The sequence below is a fragment of the Ovis canadensis genome, chromosome 2 (genome assembly GCF_042477335.2).
Source record: "Ovis canadensis isolate MfBH-ARS-UI-01 breed Bighorn chromosome 2, ARS-UI_OviCan_v2, whole genome shotgun sequence".
NCBI lineage: Eukaryota > Metazoa > Chordata > Mammalia > Artiodactyla > Bovidae > Ovis > Ovis canadensis.
The window spans coordinates 203,638,365-203,657,949 of NC_091246.1; the positions used below are offsets into that span (position 1 = coordinate 203,638,365).

The 19,585-nt window shown below is 38.4% G+C and overlaps 1 protein-coding gene across 1 annotated transcript in view; it reads right to left on the reverse strand.

The window, feature by feature from the left end:
- DNAH7 (dynein axonemal heavy chain 7) overlaps window positions 1-19,585 on the reverse strand; it is a 256,795-nt gene that overhangs the window by 167,492 nt on the left and 69,718 nt on the right. Inside the window, exons 16-19 of the mRNA XM_069574477.1 lie at window positions 15,220-15,444; window positions 12,974-13,120; window positions 10,627-11,312; window positions 8,569-8,755 (exon numbers count right to left, since the gene is read on the reverse strand). Of these exons, the coding sequence (XP_069430578.1) occupies window positions 8,569-8,755; window positions 10,627-11,312; window positions 12,974-13,120; window positions 15,220-15,444 (1,245 nt within the window). The remainder of the gene's footprint in view (window positions 1-8,568; window positions 8,756-10,626; window positions 11,313-12,973; window positions 13,121-15,219; window positions 15,445-19,585) is intronic.

The following is a 19,585-nucleotide window of genomic DNA, read 5'->3' on the forward strand; positions in this document are numbered from 1 at the left end:
AAAAAATATAGACAAGTAATCCTGACTAGGAACTCTCTCTCCATGAGAAGGTAAACAGAATAGAAACTGCATCAGATGAAGGAAAGCAGAGCCTTGTTCCTAACCAACATCCTTCTTATTACCTGTGTGAATTTGGATCATTTAACCGGAGCCTCTGTCTCTTTATCTTTAAAATGGGGATAAAAGCCATCTCTCAAAGTTGTTATGAGGATCATTTAGACAAAATATTGGAAGCACCTGGTATGGTGCCTAGACCACACATATGCTTGAAATTACCCTTTCCATTTCACCTTCTATAAATGTCTCTTGAAGAGAAAGAGACAAACAGACACTACCCTGGGGGAATGGATGGAGCAAGTCACTTACATCATGCTATCGATTTAATGGAGCTAAAATGAACATTTTATAAACTGCCTTCCTTCTGGTGAGATAATTATCATAGTAAAATAAAACTGGCTTTAAGTTCCACACTGGCACTGCCACAAAATTCTGGTACAGAGTAAGCATTCCATAAATATCTGTTGACTGACTGAGTGAATGAAGATGAGTTCAGTTCACAGAAACACAAACTTAAAGAAGTTTTTTTGTACCAACAAAAGAAAGTTTTGAAGTTTTCCTACTGTACCAACTCATTAGCTAATGCTGTCAAGATAGAACAGTAAGATATTAAAACAGGAAGCTACCAGAAACGTGAAACTAAGTGCAACTCCTTTGACACTTAAATTACTTTTTATCTTCCGGAGAGGAAAAGAAATTATTAACTACCATATTTTTTGGTTAAAGGATAATTTTACAAATTTTAGGTGTCTTCTTTTGCTTCCCAAGTATCACCACTCTCATCTGTTCAAATGACAAACTACTGGCTAATTTACATTTCTAAAGCAAATACCGGTGATATCAGGGCCCGAAACTTTAATTGGGGGTATACAGAGGGCATTCTAATTACTGCTGCCATGAGAAGCTGCATAGAAAGTACACTTAATGGAATTAAGCTCAAGCCAGTTCACTAAACTTCCAAAAGCATAAACTTCCTAATCAGAAACCCCTGGACAACAGAAAACTGGTCAGATTTTCACTAAACCTATTAAGCATTAGAAAGGAAACATGGATTCACCAAGTAGACCTTTATACTGCCTTGCAACTTTCAGATCCTTCGACCTCACCAAAAATAGAAATCCTTTCAAGATGCAGGATGTTTCTAGGATTACTTCAGCTCTTAGGACTCAGGAGTTATCTAACACTGAATTTTTAGAGAAGGTTGTTCAGAATGAACTCAGAATTCTTAGAACTAGCAACAATTCAAGGATTAATCTCAATTTAATTATTCATTCACTCTGGACAAATAATTTTGGAGAGCCTGCTACATGCCCCACACTGTTTTCAGTGCTTGGGCCACAACTGTGAACAAAGCAAAGACCCCAGCCTCCAAGAGGAGAGAGGTGATAAATAACAAAATAATTCATACATCATATAGTCAGTTAGAAGGTAATGAATGCTGCAAACAAGAAAAGGGGGCATCAGGATGGCCAGAAAAGGCAAAGGCAGGTTTTAGTTTAAACACAGTGCTCAGTGTGAGCCTCTTTATAAAGGGAACAGTTGAGAAAAGACTACAGGAAGCAAAGACACTGATCGGCTTTGCAGATTATTTGGAAGAACAGAGTCCAGTAGGTACAAAGGTTCTAGGGCATGTTTGGCATGTGTGATTCAAAAAAGGAAGCTAGTGTGGCTAGAATAGAGTTAGTAAGGTGGAAAGTTATAAGGACAGAGAGGTAAAAGGGTAAAGTGAGTAAATCAAGAACTTCCTACTCAATGAAACTACTGCTATGTCCCATACAGAAGCATTTCTCCCCTGGATACTAAGATATTTCAACTAGCAAGACCAAAAGTTGAGAAGCAGAACTGTTGTGAGTCATTTATTGGGTGAACTAGTATGAAAAGTCAACATCATTTTCACTCCTTAATTCCCAGACCCATGAACTGTGCATATGGGAGAAACTATTTGGAGCTGGATGAGAATATGGGCTATGTATCCTCTAGAACTGCACACCAAACTCACAAACTATTTTCTTCCTGCTCATATATCAACTGAGTCTTCAGCATGAGACATTCCACTTTTTATAAGGTCAATGTTCACATTAGGATCTGTAAATCTTAAAGAGTATCAGTTAATTGCCTCATTTCCTTTGTAATGTGAATACCATAGCAGAAGCAGTATTGTATGGAAACTGTGACAATAAGTCATTCAGTAAGTCAATGAATGAGTGTTGGCAGAAACTTGGAAAGGAAAGTCCTCTGGTGCAGACAAATCACTGATCCCTTCTATTCTGAAACAGGTGCACTGTATTTAATTCCTTCTAAATGGCTGCCTGGTCCCTTCAGGTGTGATCCTGTGTCAGAAGCATTTTGTTCGTTTCTGATGTTGGCAGCTTGGATGCTCTGCAGTGTTGGTTAAGGGACAACCCATAATGGCGAATCCTTCCATAATTCCCATCTCTGCCATTATGAATTCTTTGCCTGTAGCCTGGGTGACCACATATTCCCAGTTTGATGAGGAGAGTTCTGGCTTATGCTTGCTTTCCTCGCTTACTTATTAATTGCTCTTTCAGAAGTTCTGCAGTTTGGGCAATATATTATGTGATTTTTCCATTTCACAGCTCACTGTGCATACAATGGCATATGCTGGTTGACATTCACAAATAGATCAACTGGTCAACTATATTAAGTGCCTCCTTTGGCAGCACTACCTTTTATTAAACATTTACATGGACCACAGATATACTCATATTCTAGTCTATTCTGTGATTCCTGATAGATCTCCTTATTACCAATCTTTCAATCTTGTTTCTTCTAAGTCCTTGATCATATAGCCAAACTGCTTACTATTGACTATGATCACTCATTGGAAAAGACTTTGATGCTGGAAGGGGTTGGGTGCAGGAAGAGAAGGGGACGACAGAGGATGAGATGGCTGGATGGCATCGCGGACTCGATGGACGTGAATCTGAGTGAACTCTGGGAGTTGGTGATGGACAGGGAGGCCTGGCGTGCTGCGATTCATGGGGTCACAAAGAGCCGGACACGACTGAGCGACTGAACTGAACTGAATGTAGACCCACACTTCTGACCATCTCTATAGGCAAGGTCAAAAAAACCCCAAACAACTAATATTAACTGACGTTATACCATCTGAAAGGATTCCCTTCCTACTACGCTTTGAGTCAATCCCCTAAGATGGGGAGGGGTTGTAATTTTTGCTTCTGAATAATGCAAGCATATTTTGCAGAAACCTATAAACCAGTCTTTGTTTAAATCTTATTAAGGCAGGTTTTGGCAGAAATAAGTAAGTAAACAGAATGACTCACATCTCCGAGACTATCTCACTGAAACACGACCATTAGACTGCATCTAACTTTGGTTCTCCCCAGACAAGCACTATTACAATACAATACCTCCCACACTCCTTAGAATTCTAAAAAGGCTTCTGGCAAGGGAAGCTCTCAGTGTGAGAGTCAGGGCAACCAGAGTTCATCAAATTCCCTCAAATATCCCCAATTCTCAGTTCTCACCATCCCACTCTTTCCCAATAAGGAATTTATCGTTCACAGAACAGATCTGACAAGGCTGTGAATTAAATTACATTGTAATTTGGCAATCTGCTGGATCAGACTGTCATTTTTGGCTATGTCAGAATTGTAGCTATGAGAATTAAGAGGCTCTCTGAGGGTAATCATAGAAGCATCTTAATCCTCTGACCATATCTTGAGCAGAGAATTTAAGCCTTTAATTAGACCATTTCTTTAGTTTTCCCAGGGTTTTAGAAAAAATTCAACCCATCTCACATCCCTTGTATTTCAAATTTGTACTGTATTGACCTGTTCCAGCAGCCACTTGGTCCACCAAAGCACTGCTTGTAAAACAGACTCTTCACTTCACGAGACCAGTAGCATAATTTGGGTAAGTGAATTTTGCACTGCCTGCTAGGTACCACCAGTGTTCCATTTTCAGATGGTAACTAGATTTTAACTACCCTAAAGCCCAAGTGGGTCAGGTAGACAATCCTAGATCCCAACTTTGAGGTTTTGATACCTGTATTCAGAATTCAGTGCAGGATCTTTCTAGGTAATTAAGTAAAAAAGAAATTTAACATAGGGGATTAAGTGATCGAAAAATCACTAAAAGGTCTAGGGGAGCACACTCCAGTCTGGTTTTCCAGAAAAACTCCGAGACCCTGTGGAACTGATCTTCTGGAAGGGTTATCTCTGCCCCAGTAAGAAAAAAAGGACACCACCAGTGGAATGACTGCATTCAAAAGCACACCGTGGTGGCTTGGATGATTCTAGGATGAGAGAGGGGGGTCAGGAAGCCACCATCATCATCATCTTTAAGTACCCATCAATCTGGTGACCAGACATTGAAGAAAAGGAAAAAAAAGAGACATTTTTTGACAGCAGAAATAGCTAAAATGGCAAGAAGATGGCTGCTGTACGCCTTCCAAATCCCTGATGAATGTACCTAACCATCAAAATAAAATTCATTTCCAGAATCTTAGCTGTTAAGGAGTCTGGAAGACATAATTTTTAGCTTTCCAGCTCCCTAGAAACTGGTGAGATACTTGGTGCCAAGTGATATTTATGACAGTAAAAGGAAAAAGAAAAACAATGACTCTTCTGCTTTTGGCCTGAAAAACAGGAAGAGTAGTGTTCATATTTATTGAGATGGGGTTAGAGTATAAAAGGAAAAAGTTTGGGGAGAAATTCAAGAATGTCTTTTCCTGCCTTGTATGAAAGAGGCCGCAAAAAGTAAGACACAACTGAGCGACTGAACTGAACTCAGGAAATAAAAAAGATTCATGTGAATCAAAAGTCAAATTTGGATGAACGCAAAAGATCATCCACTTCCTTCAACTTCAAATGATAGGCAATTCATTGTTCCCGTATTAGTTTCCACATTCTCTCTTCTCAGAGAGCCCCTAGAAAACTTTCCAAGTGCGTGTAAAGACAGAAGGCTAATGTCTTCATCCAGAAGTCTGTGCTATCACCAGTCTGCTGACCTGCTACAGTGCTATCAGAACAAAAAAAGGCTCTGGGAGAACATGGTATGGTGGGATGACTAGAGAGGCAAGGGCCATGTGCTCAAGGTTACTAAGAGGTAGAGAAGATGGATCCCAAGTGCTGCAGACCCCAGGTGAAATTAAGGGCTACAAACCTGTGAAATACTGCTGTAGTATGGGGCAAAAGATGCATATGAGAAGAACGTGGCAAAAGCCATCACTGGTCAATCAGTGTGAAGATGAAGCCAAGGATGACAAAACCTAGGGGAGATGCTCAAGGTAGAGTCTCTTGGGAACCAGAACTTGTCTGGATCTTCACCTGTGCACTACGAGTTAATCTGTGGATTTCACCTGCCCATAGTTGGTCAAAAAGCTAGACTAGTTGTGATGACCAAGAGTAAAGGCACAGCGTATGGGCATCAGAGACAGGAGGTCATCCAAATTATGACCACCAACAAAAAGAGCAGATAATTTGGCTGGATCAGTTACACCAGTGAATTTTTCTTTCTCCCTTTCTTTTTTCCCGTCCTCTTTCTACCTTCTCCCCCTCCCTTTACGTCATCCCTACCTCCTTCCTGTCCCAGTACCTGGTGGTAAGCACAGGAAAGAGAAAAGCAGTGCAGGACAGCATAGTCCCCACCCACACACTCCAAAGAAGCCTCAGGTGTACCTGACTACGTGGAAGAGAAGAGCTCTAAATATAACATGAGACTGAGGCTCTCAAATAGGTATAGCTCAGTCTTCATAGACAAAATTATACTAACCAAAAGTGGCTGGAAAATTCTGGAATTACACTGAACTTTCAGTAGGAGAGCCTTTCCCAGTGAGAAACAGCCTTTGGCCAAGCGTAGTTGGGAGAAGATAGCAAAACATAAAATTATTTCGTGTTTATGCCTTAAGGAATCAAAACAACCTCAATCAAGCCATTTATATTAACAATATCATTTACATTCTGTTTTTAACCTCTGAGCCTTTTTCTCTTGGCATAGTTCTAAAAGAACATTTAGAAACCCCATTACTTCATGGGAAATAAATGGAGAAACAGTGGAAACAGTGTCAGACTTTATTTTGGAGGACTCCAAAATCACTGCAGATGGTGATTGCAGCCATGAAATTAAAAGACGCTTGCTCCTTGGAAGGAAAGTTGTGACCAACCTAGATAGCATATTGAAAAGCAGACATTACTTTGCCAACAAAGGACCATCTAGTCAGGGCTATGGTTTTTCCTGTGGTCATGTATGGATGTGAGAGTTGGACTGTGAAGAAAGCTGAGCACCAAAGAATTGATGCTTTTGAATTGTGGTGTTCGAGAAGACTCTTGAGAGTCCCTTGGACTGCAAGGAGATCCAACCAGTCCATCCTAAAGGAGATCAGTCCTGAATATTCATTGGAAGGAATGATGCTAAAGCTGAAACTCCAGTACTTTGGCCACCTCATGAGAAGAGTTGACTCATTGGAAAAGACCCTGATGCTGGGAGGGATTGGGGGCAGGAGGAGAAGGAGATGACAGAAGATGAGATGGCTGGATGGCATCACTGACTCAATGGACATGAGTTTGAGTAAACTCCGGGAGATGGTGATGGACAGGGAGGCCTGGCGTGCTGCGATTCATGGGGTCGCAAAGAGTCGGACACGACTGAGTGACTGAACTGAGCTGAACTGTGAAGGTGATGACTTTTTGTACCAAGCACTTAATCCATCTGGATTGTACAGATCATCCTCATTAGCCTTCCTAAGAGAATATGGACTTAGGTTTATTTTTAAGGCTTTGGAGATTATAGACAAAAGCTGTCCTGATGCTAACATACTGAAAAAAAGAAAAGGTAAAGGCAGTTGAGGAAGATAATCAAATCTTATAGCAAAAGTAAATGAAGTGTCATGCAAAGAAAACTGCTTATTTGGGAATGAAAGTAAGTAATGCTTTTTTGTTAATATGTTTTTAATTCAGCAGTTTTGTAGAATTAAAAGTCTGTTTCCATTATTACTAGTCTCAGTATAGCTGCTCTTTCAAGGCATTGAACTATTAAATTTTCTTAGCAATATGAATTTTGAAGAGCATTTTGATGAAATGCCTGATTTGGATTCCTTGGTGGCTCAGCCAGTAAAGCGTCTGCCTGCAATGCAGGAGACCTGGGTTCGATCTCTAGGTCGGGAAGATCTCCTAGAGAAGGAAATGGCAATCCACTCCAGTACTCTTGCCTGGAAAATACCATGGACAGAGGAGCCTGGTAGGCTACAGTCCATAGGGTCACAAAGAGTCTGACAAGACTGAGTGACTTCTCTTGATGAAATGCCAAAAAAAAATTTTTTTTAACCTTTAAAATTATATTAACTAGGAGAATACAAGCATCGGCTTTATTCTTTTGGGGGGGCAACAAAAATGGGGGGCAACATTATCCTTTTCCAAACAAAAACATATACTTGTTACAAGGATTTTTCCATGTTGTAAGGAAACAATATATAAAAGGAGAAGCTAAATTTACAAAGCAAATTAATTAGAAATGAATTTAAAAAAAGAAAAATGTGACTTATCAGTAAGTTCTTTAAATATGGAATTCCAATGGGATTAATTCTACAAAATTTTGGTTTATACAATGTTTTGTTTCAAGTATTATTACATAAAATAAAGTAAACTTATTAAATAAACAGACCCATGTCCATCTTATGGGATATTTTCCTATCAAATCATATAATTGTCATTGATACAATATTATCAACATTTAGGATTGTAGTCACAATTTTAAAAGTTTAAATTATTAAAATAAACATATTTCCATTTTAGGATAGAAAAAAATTTAACATAATCCTCTCTCTACTTTATAATAAACTTGTATCAATATTTGATCAAAACACCAATAGAGAAGTTCACACTCATTTAATGATATAATAACTAATATTTCTTCTATTTTAATTTTAACATCTAACACACAAACTATGCTTTGCAGGCATGTCTTTTGGACTGAACATAAACCATACTTTCTTGAGTGTTACTGGTTTTTATTAAATTCTCTCAAATTGTGGTTTCTCCACTGTATCTGTTAATTGCTTGATTGATAGACTGCATTTTGTTTGTATCTATTGGGCTCTTTAGATATATCTATATCTTTGCAGCTCTTTTTTTCTAAGTCCCCACAGAGAAACTTCTTGGTTGCGTGGTCGGCATGCTGCTTTCTTTCTCACCGCAGAACGCTTCAGAGGTGGTGCAGCCATAATGGGGAGCCAGAGAACAGACAGGACACCCCGTGCTGGGCATGCCTTGCTGTCTTCCTACCAGAGCATCTGGCAAGAACCACTGCTAGAACCACTGCCGTTAAATGATGCAAGTTCAACTCGGACCTCAGGAAGTAATCAGGACAAAACACCCATTTTCCTTTCGATGTTTCTTGCTCCTGGGATTCTAAAATAATATCTAATGCGGGATATTAGATATGTGGGGAAAAGACAATGGCTTACTTGGATTGTTTTGAAAAAAATGTTACTTCAACAAAATAATCATGTTCTCACAGATTTTTACCTACTTGTAGGACACTTTTCATTATATCTCTCCATGTTTTATCCACAGTTGTAAATCGCCTCCCTTCCTCAGGCATTTGAGACATAATGTCAGGAGAACTAAAAATGGGCTCCAAATACAGCCATGTGGCTTGGACCTTGAGCCATTCATCCAGAATCTCCTGAAGCAGCAGGAGCTTGCCCTCCCACTCCCTGAGAAGCAAAACACAGTGGTGCTTATCAGTAGCAAATCAAGAAATGTTTCACATGATAAAACTCAAAACTAGACTGTTAACAGTACATGCAATGTTGTTATGCCAATTTCCATTCATCTACCTACAATCAAAGATAAATCACTAGATTGGCTCTAAAAAATCTGTATCTAAATAATAGCATCAACATTTATGCTAATACAGATGCACCTATCTACAAACGGGTTGGTTTCTATATATGTCATCTCAATAAACCTTTCTGCAATCCAATTCCATGCCAAAGAGTATGAGTTAAGAATGAGATTTTGCAGATAGTAATGGTATTCTCAATCAAAGGCACTCTGAACTTCTTAGGAAAGGTAATTACATCCAAGATTCAGTCTGGATGAATGAATTCTGTTTTTTCATTTTTTAAAAAATTTGGACCCACAACAGCTATCTTTCCAAGAGAAAATATTCCAATTGATAAGATATAATAGGCATTTTTAAAATATCCTACACAATCGTAAGTATATTCTGTTCTGTTCAGTTGCTAAGTCGTGTTTGACTCTTTGTGAGCCCATATATTAGTGTGGCATTTTTGAATTAAAATGAATTATTGGTTCATTTATAAATACAGAGGGAAAAATGACTAAATTTCCTTAAGAATAAATATTATAATTACAGCATAAACTAACAATTTTACAATCACAGTTCTAAGGTCTTTGTGTGTATTTGCTCTACCCTCACAACAGCCCTCAGAGGCAGGGTCCAGAATGTAATATTTATTTACCAGTAGGGATATTAAGGTACATAGAGGTAAGCATCAAGCTAATGAACAAAAGAGCCAGATTTGAACCTAGACAGTTGTAATCACTATGCTATGAGATAACATAGCCATAAAGAAGAATGATTGGTTAAAGGCAACAAAACTTAGATATGGGATGGCTTTATGTATAGATTAATATATTACTCATCATTTATAAGTGGTGATCTGTAATTTTAGATTGCAAACACCAAGAAATGTATATAGGAGTTCAAAAAGTCACCAGGCATTTTAAAATGTCTTTAAAAAATGCCTTTCCTTTCCATGTGCATCAATAAATTTGTCTTTCACACAAGGAAATGAATGCTTTTGCTTCCTTCTGGTGCTCTTCCCTCTCTCTCTATCTAATCCCTACCAATGCAGAAAATTTCTCACTAGCTAATGACCTCATGCATTATTCTTAAAAATAGAGTCTAGACATGCCACTTTCAGAGAAGTTCAAAAATTACTCTTGATGAACATATTGGACAAGCTGGGCAGGAGGCAGAGCAATCAGAGACTGAGCCAACACCAATTGCTGGGCAAGCTCAGGTTTAGGATAATGTACCCATAACGAGAGGCTGATATCTCCAAGCAGATAGCTTTCCCTTGCCATGTAAATTCACAATAAAGATAGCAGTCTGATTTGGATGTACTCTTTTTTAAGGTAAAATATAAACTGCTTAATACAGATTACAAAAACTGAAAAAAACTGACAGGATAAGGGTCGCCTACAACAAACTAATTAGTCTATTTGGAAAAATACATAATGTCTTCAATTTATTGTTTATATGTTCTATAACTATGTTCATAGGCATAAGATTATTTTTGAGCATCAAATATATGAGATTGGACTGTGGGCAATAAAAAAATATCTGGACACTGTCTACTACTTTGCTCTGAATATAGATAATAGCAAAAGTATCAAGACTCTTCTAAAAGAAATAAAGGTTAATATCCCTTCCAATGTACTGTTTAAAATATTAAGTATAAAGTGCAGACTCAATTTTCAAAAAGAACTGTATATTATATATGAGTAATAATTTTGATAACATACTATAAACACTGTCAAAAAAATATCACATTACCTCATTTGCTTTTCATAAGGCTTAATGAAAGGAGATCCTCGCATAGTTTGTGTCTTAATAATGTGGTCATCCAACAACATCTGAACTTCATCAACTGATGACAAAATAGATGTCCCACTTTCTCTATAAGGAAGAATGACAAATTCCATTGCATCCCATTCATTAATCATCTTCTCCATGGCCTTTTCGAGAGAATATTCTTTGCTAGCTGCTTCACTAATACCCTCAAACCTATCTAAATATGGCTCCAGATTCATATCTAAGAAAGAGAAGACAGTGGAATCATCTGCTGGCTGCAGCGGGTAACCAACGATGCTGGACATGGCCTCCCAGTGCCTGGGGCGCAAACCAGGATTACAAATCACTTGAATGAGAGGAATGTGCTGCTTGAAATCTTCCACCTTTGCTCTTACTTTTTTGGTCATTGCCAACGCATTGGGAGAATCGTGAAAGGTTTTCTCCAGCTTATAGAGTCCTCTCCAGTAATTTCCAACGTCTATTTCCACTTGGTCTGGATTCACCTTGTTATATGGTCCTTCTGTCCACGCTCTATATTTGGTGCTAAATTCTACAGCAGTTTCATAGAGACGGAGATAAGGGTTCAAACCATCTTGGATTTTTTTACGCTGAGGATATATTGAAGGTAGCCAACCAAATGCCTCTTCTTCAGCATTAAACTGCTCAATCTGAAAGGACAAGTATTAAACACACTACTCTGAAAGGGAATGATATTCAAAATTAAGTTTTAAAAATACATCCAATGTGACCCCCCAAAATCTCTCATCAAATACTGAAGGTAAACTTAGATTAGGCCATATCTGGAAAATAATAATCTCTTTTTCCTATGTATTTTGTTTGTTCATTTTTGCCGTTCCTATTTCTTTTTTATCACCGTTTTCAGAGAACAATGACTTCTTAAGTTAGTTAAAATAGTAAATTTATACATATAAAGAAGTCTCTGTCCATCAAGATATACTGAGGATATAGCTTCTTTTATTAAATAAGAATTTAAATACTTTTAAATACACAACATTGTGTTAGGTACTATGGAAAACAGAAAAAAAGTATATTGCAAAGTACTAATTCCAAGGAGTTAGTAATCCAGTTGAGGAGTTAAATACCAGTTACTTATTAAATAAGCAACAGAAGAAATGCCTTAGAACAGTAGCCATTAATATAAATTGAATAGTATATTTTTTAAAATGCTATCACTCAAAGACAAGAGAGCCTTCTGAAATAGCACAATCATAGATGCTCCTGTAGAGAAGTTACAACTGAAGCTGGGTCTTAAAGGTAAGTAGGATAAGAGATGTAAAGAAAGCATTGATTTCCTCTTAGCAAAGTAGTAAAGTTGTAAGGATGTAGGGGGTATACAGGAGTAATCCACTGAACTGAAAAGAGTGAGCTAGATATGCAAATTATGCATATTACTTAAATGTCAGTGGCATCAATTTTAAAAAAAATTACAATGTCTCTTTTCTCAACATATATTTACATATCTGAGATTATTATAAACTCTTTAATTACCTGAACTAAAATATCAAAATCTTGTAATATACTAGAAATGTTAGAGAATCGTAATATGGTCTGTTTTCATATTTTGTTGTTGTTGTTCAATTGCTAAGTTGTGTCTGACTCTTTTGCAACCCCATGGGCTGTAGCCCACCAGGCCTCTCTGCCCATGGGATTTCCCAGGAAAGAATACTGGAGTGACTTACCATTTCCTGCTCCAGGGGATCTTCCCAACCCAGGGATTGAACCCACATCTCCTGCATTGGCAGACAGGTTCTTTACCACTGAACCACCACAAAAGCCCGTTTTTCTATTTCCCCTTTTTATAAAAAATATAATTAAAAATTTCAAACATCTTACATGGCAAAGAGTATGGCTTTTCCCCACCCAGCTTCTAACTGAGAACACTGGTTTCTGAGATAGTGGTATTGGAAACAAAGTGGCTTGATGGGAGAAAACAATGGACCATTAAAACACAGCCATGAAATCTAAGCTGGCTTCCATGAAGGTGGGAAATCTAAACAGTAACCAGGTGCTATCACATAATGTAAATGATCAAGAGACACAAAATAAAACTCCAAAAGCAGATGCAGATACAACTCTATCTTTAAAATAAAAGAGGAAGGCCCCTAAAATGTTATCACTACCAACAGAAAACAGCAATGCTGCTTCTCCCTGAAGCACGGCTATAAAATCTATTTGTGCCATATATGTTAATCTCTAATTAAATGTCGTTAAACTCTTTGAATCCATTTCTTAAAGGTGAATGCCCAATACAAAGTCAAATGCTCTTTCTGTTGAACAAATTCATCCTAGAAGAATTTTTAAATTATACCTTGTCTGCTGCTAAATCCAACTTTGCATTCAGTGTCTGAGCCTTTTTCAGGTACCGTTGTACATCCTGAAGATCTCCAAAGGAGTAAAATTCTTCTGACTGTTTAGCGTAACTTTCCAATTCCTCCACAAACCGTTCACACCGTAACTAATAAAAAACAGTTTTTTGTAACTATTTTTAAGAGTAAAAACCCTTAGGCATCAAGAGAAAATTTTGGAATTTATAATGGTTATCAGAATTATTACATTTCATAACTGGCAAAATATAAAGAAAAGGATGATCTTGAAGATGACTGGGATCCAAAACATGTAGAATTTTTAAGAGTCTGGATTTAAAACTAATGGGTTAAGATTCCTATAATTAATAAATCAGAGAAAGTTTACCTCTCTATCATCAATGTAAGAAATTCTAATGAATAAAATGTATAAGAACAAACAATGGCATTCTTTAGTATGCTAATATATATTCACTTGAAAAAAACTCATGATAATCAAGTATGGGACTAAGAGTACTCCAATTTTTTAGAGACTTATGAAGGTAACAGCAGCATTTTTACTAACAGGAAAAAACTGAATTTCTTTATTTGCATTCTAATATTTAGATATCTCTTCAATTAGTAATGCTAAAACAAAGCATTCTGAATTTATTTTTCTTGTCCCATGAGTTCACTTCATAGGAAATAAAGAAAAATACATACAGATTTACAAGCCTAAAAACCAAACTCTTCTAGTGTAAAACAAACGTGTCTGTTTTTTTAATGAGAGGTTTCTTACAAAATGTCATTGGAAAGACATTCCAAATTAAATGGTTCTTAAACAGCTCTTAATGAAACACTCAAAACTCAAATTTAGGTTATTAAAAATAATTTCATATTTTATAGATTATCTAGGTTGATTTCTGTCCTCTTTAGTTCCCTGGGCAATTAATTGCTCTGGCCCAGTGAGAGAAGGAAAATGAGAAGAAAAATTCATTAATGTGAAGTATAGTTTGTAGAATGGTATACATTACCACAAAGTATAGATAATTCTGGGTCACCCAATGATTTCCTAAGAATCTATTATATTATAGCATACGCATCTAATATTCATGATATTTTCTATAGGTTTAAAAAAATTCTGAAGTGGCCTAAATGTAAAATAGAAATAAATACTTAAATATACCCTTGCAGTTTAAAATGAAGGATTAAGAAATTTTTAACTCTATAATTTATGCTCCAAACATATTCTGCCAATAAATTATATTTGCTATAGTGTGGCAGACAGAGGTCAGGCTTGCTATCAAAGAGCAGCTCTACTGGCTGACTTGAAACAAGTCTGTTCACCTTCACCTGGGAGCCTTAAGTCTCTTATCTGCAAAACGAGACTGAAAATATGGTGTCATTTATTCAGATCATAGCTATGAAGTGCTCATGGCATTTCTGTGTGTCAGGCACTGTGCTAGCCAGTAGGGTTAAAAAAAATAGATAAAAAGTAAAAATAAAAGGCCTGCTCTCAAAGAGGTGACCAGCTAGTGGGAGAAAAAATTGAAAATATAATTAGCCCAATGGAGAGTGTTAAAACTACCATGGGAACAGAAGAGAAGAAGCACTGAGGTCTGACTGAAAGGACTTTTCCGGAAGTCAATGACTCTGCGGGATAGACAGGCATGTGTGGGGGACAGTGGGGCACTCCAGATGAAATGGAGAGTGTGGGGCTTCCCCGGTGACTCGGTGGATAAGTCTCTGCCTGCCAGTGCAGGAAACGTGGGTTGGATCCCTGACTGGGAAGCTCCCCCGTGCTACAGAGCAGCTCAGCCCATGTGCCCCACTACTGAGCCTGTGCTCCAGAGCCTGTGTGCACCACTGCCAAGGCCAGCGCATCGTGGAGTCTGTGCGTTGCGACAAGAGGCCACCACAGTGAGAAGCTTGCGCACTGCAACTACAGAAAAGCCTGTGCAGCAATGAGGACCCAGCACAAGCAAGTGAATAATAAACACTAAAAAAAAAAAACTCAAGAGAGTACTATAAACTGTGTAAGATAATATTTTCATTGATAGTCATTTGTGGGCAATGTATTAAAAAGTTTTCTCCCTTGAAAAATCAAGAAATGATGCCACATTCATCTAATATGTGTACTATCTTCTACTAAGATTAATGGGAAGAAAGAGCTAAAATATGTGAACTGTGAAATAGAGGCGCTGACAGTGCTATGTCGGAAGCTAAATATTTCCAGAAAATGAAAATAATTTAAAATATCCATGATGCCTACCTTAAGACCTTCTTGATATTGTTCTGTTTTATCCTTAATGATTTTCCTATGTTCATCAAAAATTTCTTCCATTCTTCCATACCACTGGAAGACATTATTATTTAGCCTAATGTCAGCTGGGGAAAAGCTGGTACACTCAATGAGGAAGGCGAGGCAGTTTTTAGACTCCACCAATCTTTGTCCCAGTTCAATCATATCAACTGTTTCTACTTTCTGAATATAAGCCTGAGGGGAAAAAAATTACAGATGGCATTTTTAGGAACAGTTCATGTCAAAAAATAGCCTGTGGAAATACACTGCATAAATATGTACAGACTTGTTAGAAGGACAGACTTTTGGTTTAAACAGGGGACTGCAGCACAGTCTGCTTCTCATCCCTCCTGAAAGAGCAGGGGTGGTGGTGGGGAGGGGGACAGAAATACTAAACAACAGACAAAAAGCACTGGAAAACCAAGGAATGCTGTAGTTCTCCGGAACAAAAGAGGCAGACGATGAGTGATACCATTAATTCTTTCAGAATAGCATTTTGTGGCACCTACTGTATGCCTGATACTGTGCCAAGTGCTGGCAATTCAGTGTGACAAAAACAGACATGCGTTTTGCCCTCAGAGAGCTTAAAGTTTAGTGGAGGAGACAGTCCAATAATGTTTACATAGTTAACAAATGTAAAATTGTAAATCTGCATCAGACACAAGTACAGCAAGACTTTAGTTATAAAAACTAAAATGTGGCTTTTCCTGGTGACTCAGACAGTAAAGAATCTGCCTGCAATGCAGGAGACCTGGGTTCGATCCTTGAGTTGGGAAGATTCTGTGGAGGAGGTCTTGGCAACCCACTCCAGTACTCTTGCCTGGAGAATCCCATGAACAGGAGAGCCTGGTGGGCTACAGTCCATGGGGTCACAAAGAGTCAGACACAGCTGAGCAAAACACTAAAATATAACTATAGACAAATTTAACAAGGAATGTGCTAAACCTATGAGGAAGACTACGGTACTTTATGGAAGGACATTTTTAAAGTACCAAACAAATGTAGAAATACATATTAAGATATAATATTATAAAGATGTAAATGATGGCTCAGACAGTAAAGAATCTGCCTGCAATGCGGGAGACCTGGGTTCGATCCCTAGGTTGGAAAGATCCTCTGGAGAAAGTGAAAGTTGCTCAGTTGTGTCCAACTCTTTGTGACCCCATAGTTATAGTCCATGGAATTCTCCAGACCAGAATACTGGAGTGGGTAGCCTTTCCCTTCTCCAGGGGATTTTCTCAACCCAGGGATTGAACCCAGGGTTCCCGCATTGCAGCTCGATTCTCCTTACAGACCCCAGTGGACTTCCCTTGTGGCTCAGCTGGTAAAGAATCTGCCTGCAATGCGGGATACCTGGGTTCGATTCCTGGGTTGGGAAGACCCCTGGAGAGGGGAAAGGCTACCCACTCCAGTACTCTGGCCTGGAGAATTCCATGGATTATATAGTCCATGGGGTCGCAAAGAGTTAGACTGTGTGACTTTCACTTTCACAGTCCCCAGTATCACATCTGTAAGAATCTTCATCTCTAGAACACAAAAATATCTCAAGAAAGCATGTTATAAGATAGTATATATAAGCAACAGTTTGGCAGAATTCTAGTTTATACGTACCCAAAACAGAACAGATTTTAAAATTCAAAAATAACAATTAGTTTTATTTAACATGTCACTTTACTATTTAAAATTCTTTACCAGTTGAGCCACAAGGGAAGCCCAAGAATACTGGAGTGGGTAGCCCATCCCTTCTCCAGGCAATATTCCCAGCCCAGGAATTGAACTGGGGTCTTCTGCACTGCAGGTGAATTATTTACCAACTGAGCTATGAAGGAAGCCATTCCTCAGGAGAAGGAAATAGCAACCCACTCCAATATTCTTTTCTGGAGAATTCCATGGACAGACAGAGGAGCCTGGCGAGCTACAGTCCATGGGGCCGCAAAGAGTCAGACATGACTGAGCGACTAACAGTCTCTCCTCCAGTCTAGAAAGTCAATGCAATTTCAATCAAAATTGCAAGGGTATTAAAAGAAACTAAATTTGATATGATTCTAAGTCTCTGAAAGTACTCAAGAGTAAATATTTGAGAAAGAAAGAAAGTGAAGTCACTCAGTCATGTCCAACTCTTTGCAACCACATAGGCTGTGGCCTATCAGGCTCCTCCATCCATGGGATTCTCCAGGCAAGAATACTGGAGTGGTTGCCATTTCCTTCTCCAGGGGATTTTCCTGACCCAGGGATCGAACCTGGGTCTCCCACATTGCAGGCAGAAGCTTTACCCTCTGAGCCCAAATACTCAAGAAGGCAAAGATAATCATGAAAAAGGGAAGTGATAGAGACTAGCTCTGCTGAACAGCAAAATGCACTATATAGAGGCAGTAATTTAAACAGTTCCTGTTCTGGCTTCAGGAGTAGAGAATAGACAAGACTAGAGCTCAGAAATAGATTCAAGTATGTATGGAAATTTACTGTTGAAAAAGAGGCATTTCAAATCAGGAGTGAAATGACAAATCATTTAATATATTGTACTGAAGTAATTGGCTATTGATTTTGGAAGAAACTAAGAGGCCTATTTACTTAGAAGTACAGAGAAGGTACACTATTAAGTGAATAAAATAGTTTGTAGCAGTAATGATTGTATTTTTGCAAAAGCAGATCTCTTTTTGTGTGAGTGGGTGAATATATAGGTGTGTGTGTGTGTGTGTGTGTGTGTGTGCGCACATATGTGCATGAACACAGAAGTGCCCATGTGTATGTACACATATACATGTGGTTCTCTCAAAGTTCTTTTGAACCATTAACTTATGCATATATATTAAATATATAAATGGTGAAGGAAACCTGCTATCCTATAGAAAAATGAGAAAACTGGCAATTACTGATCCCAACCTGTGTTATACCCCATATCTGCCTGTCCAGGAAGTACCTGTTTTTAATGCTCTTAAAGTTCTTTTAAATTTCTTATAACCAGCTCTCTCTTGCTCTTCCTTTCTGTCACTCTCCGCTGTCTATCTTGGAGAAGGCAATGGCACCCCACTCCAGTACTCTTGCCTGGAAAATCCCATGGATGGAGGAGCCTGGTAGGCTGCAGTCCATGGGGTCGCTAAGAGTCGGACATGACTGAATGACTTCCCTTTCCCTTTTCACTTGCATGCATTGGAGAAGGAAATGGCAACCCACTCCACTGGGGAGCCTGGTGGGCTGCCGTCTATGGGGTTGCACAGAGTCGAACACGACTGAAGCGACTTAGCAGCAGCAGCAGCTATCTATCTATCTATCTACACACACACACATACACACACAATTGGAGAGAACCGTTACCCTCAAAGAAAGAAATTATGGAAAAGAGGAACTTTTATTTCATATAATTCCATATTATTTTTCACTTTTATAAATAAAGAGGAAAAAAAGAGAGAGTAACATGTAAACATACATTACCATATGTAAAATAGATAGCCAATAGTAATTTGCTGTATGACTCAGGGAACTCAAATTGGGGTTCAGTAACAACCTAGATTGTGTAGAAGGCTGAGCACCGAAGAATTGATGCTTTTGAACTGTGGTGTTGGAGAAGACTCTTGAGAGTCACTTGGACTGCAAGGAGATACAACCAATTCATTCGGAAGGAGATCAGCCCTGGGATTTCTTTGGAGGGAATGATGCTAAAGCTGAAACTCCAGTACTTTGGCCACCTCATGCGAAGAGTTGACTCATTGGAAAAGACTCTGATGCTGGGAAAGATTGGGGGCAGGAGGAGAAGGGGACGACAGAGGATGAGATGGCTGGATGGCATCACTGACTCGATGGACGTGAGTCTGAGTGAACTCAGGGAGTTGGTGATGGACAGGGAGGCCTGGCGTGCTGCGATTCAAGGGGTCGCAGAGAGTCGGACACGACTGAGTAACTGAACTGAACTGAACTGAACAACCTAGAGGGGTGGGATAGGGAGGGAGGTGGGAGGAGACGTGGGTAAATCTATGGCTGATTCATGTTGATATTTGGTAGAAATCAGCACAATACTGTAAAGAAATTATCCTTCAGTTAAAAAAAAAAAAGACAGTGTCTTGAAATCTTTCATATGTCATTCTAATTAGGCTGTTGTTCTTTCATTGTTGTTGCAAATCCAAATAAAGGTCTAACTGAAAATACATTGCTGCAATTTGGTTAATCAGCTTTCTAAGCAGTCAAACAAATGGATTTTTATTTCCTCTCACTGATAAAAAATGACTGACTTCTGTATTGAGTAAAATGAGATGTTTATGACCTTACAGAAATACTTTTTCAAGATACAGAAATATAACATCAAGTAGTGAGTGCTATTTGCTAATTCTGTTAAATGTTG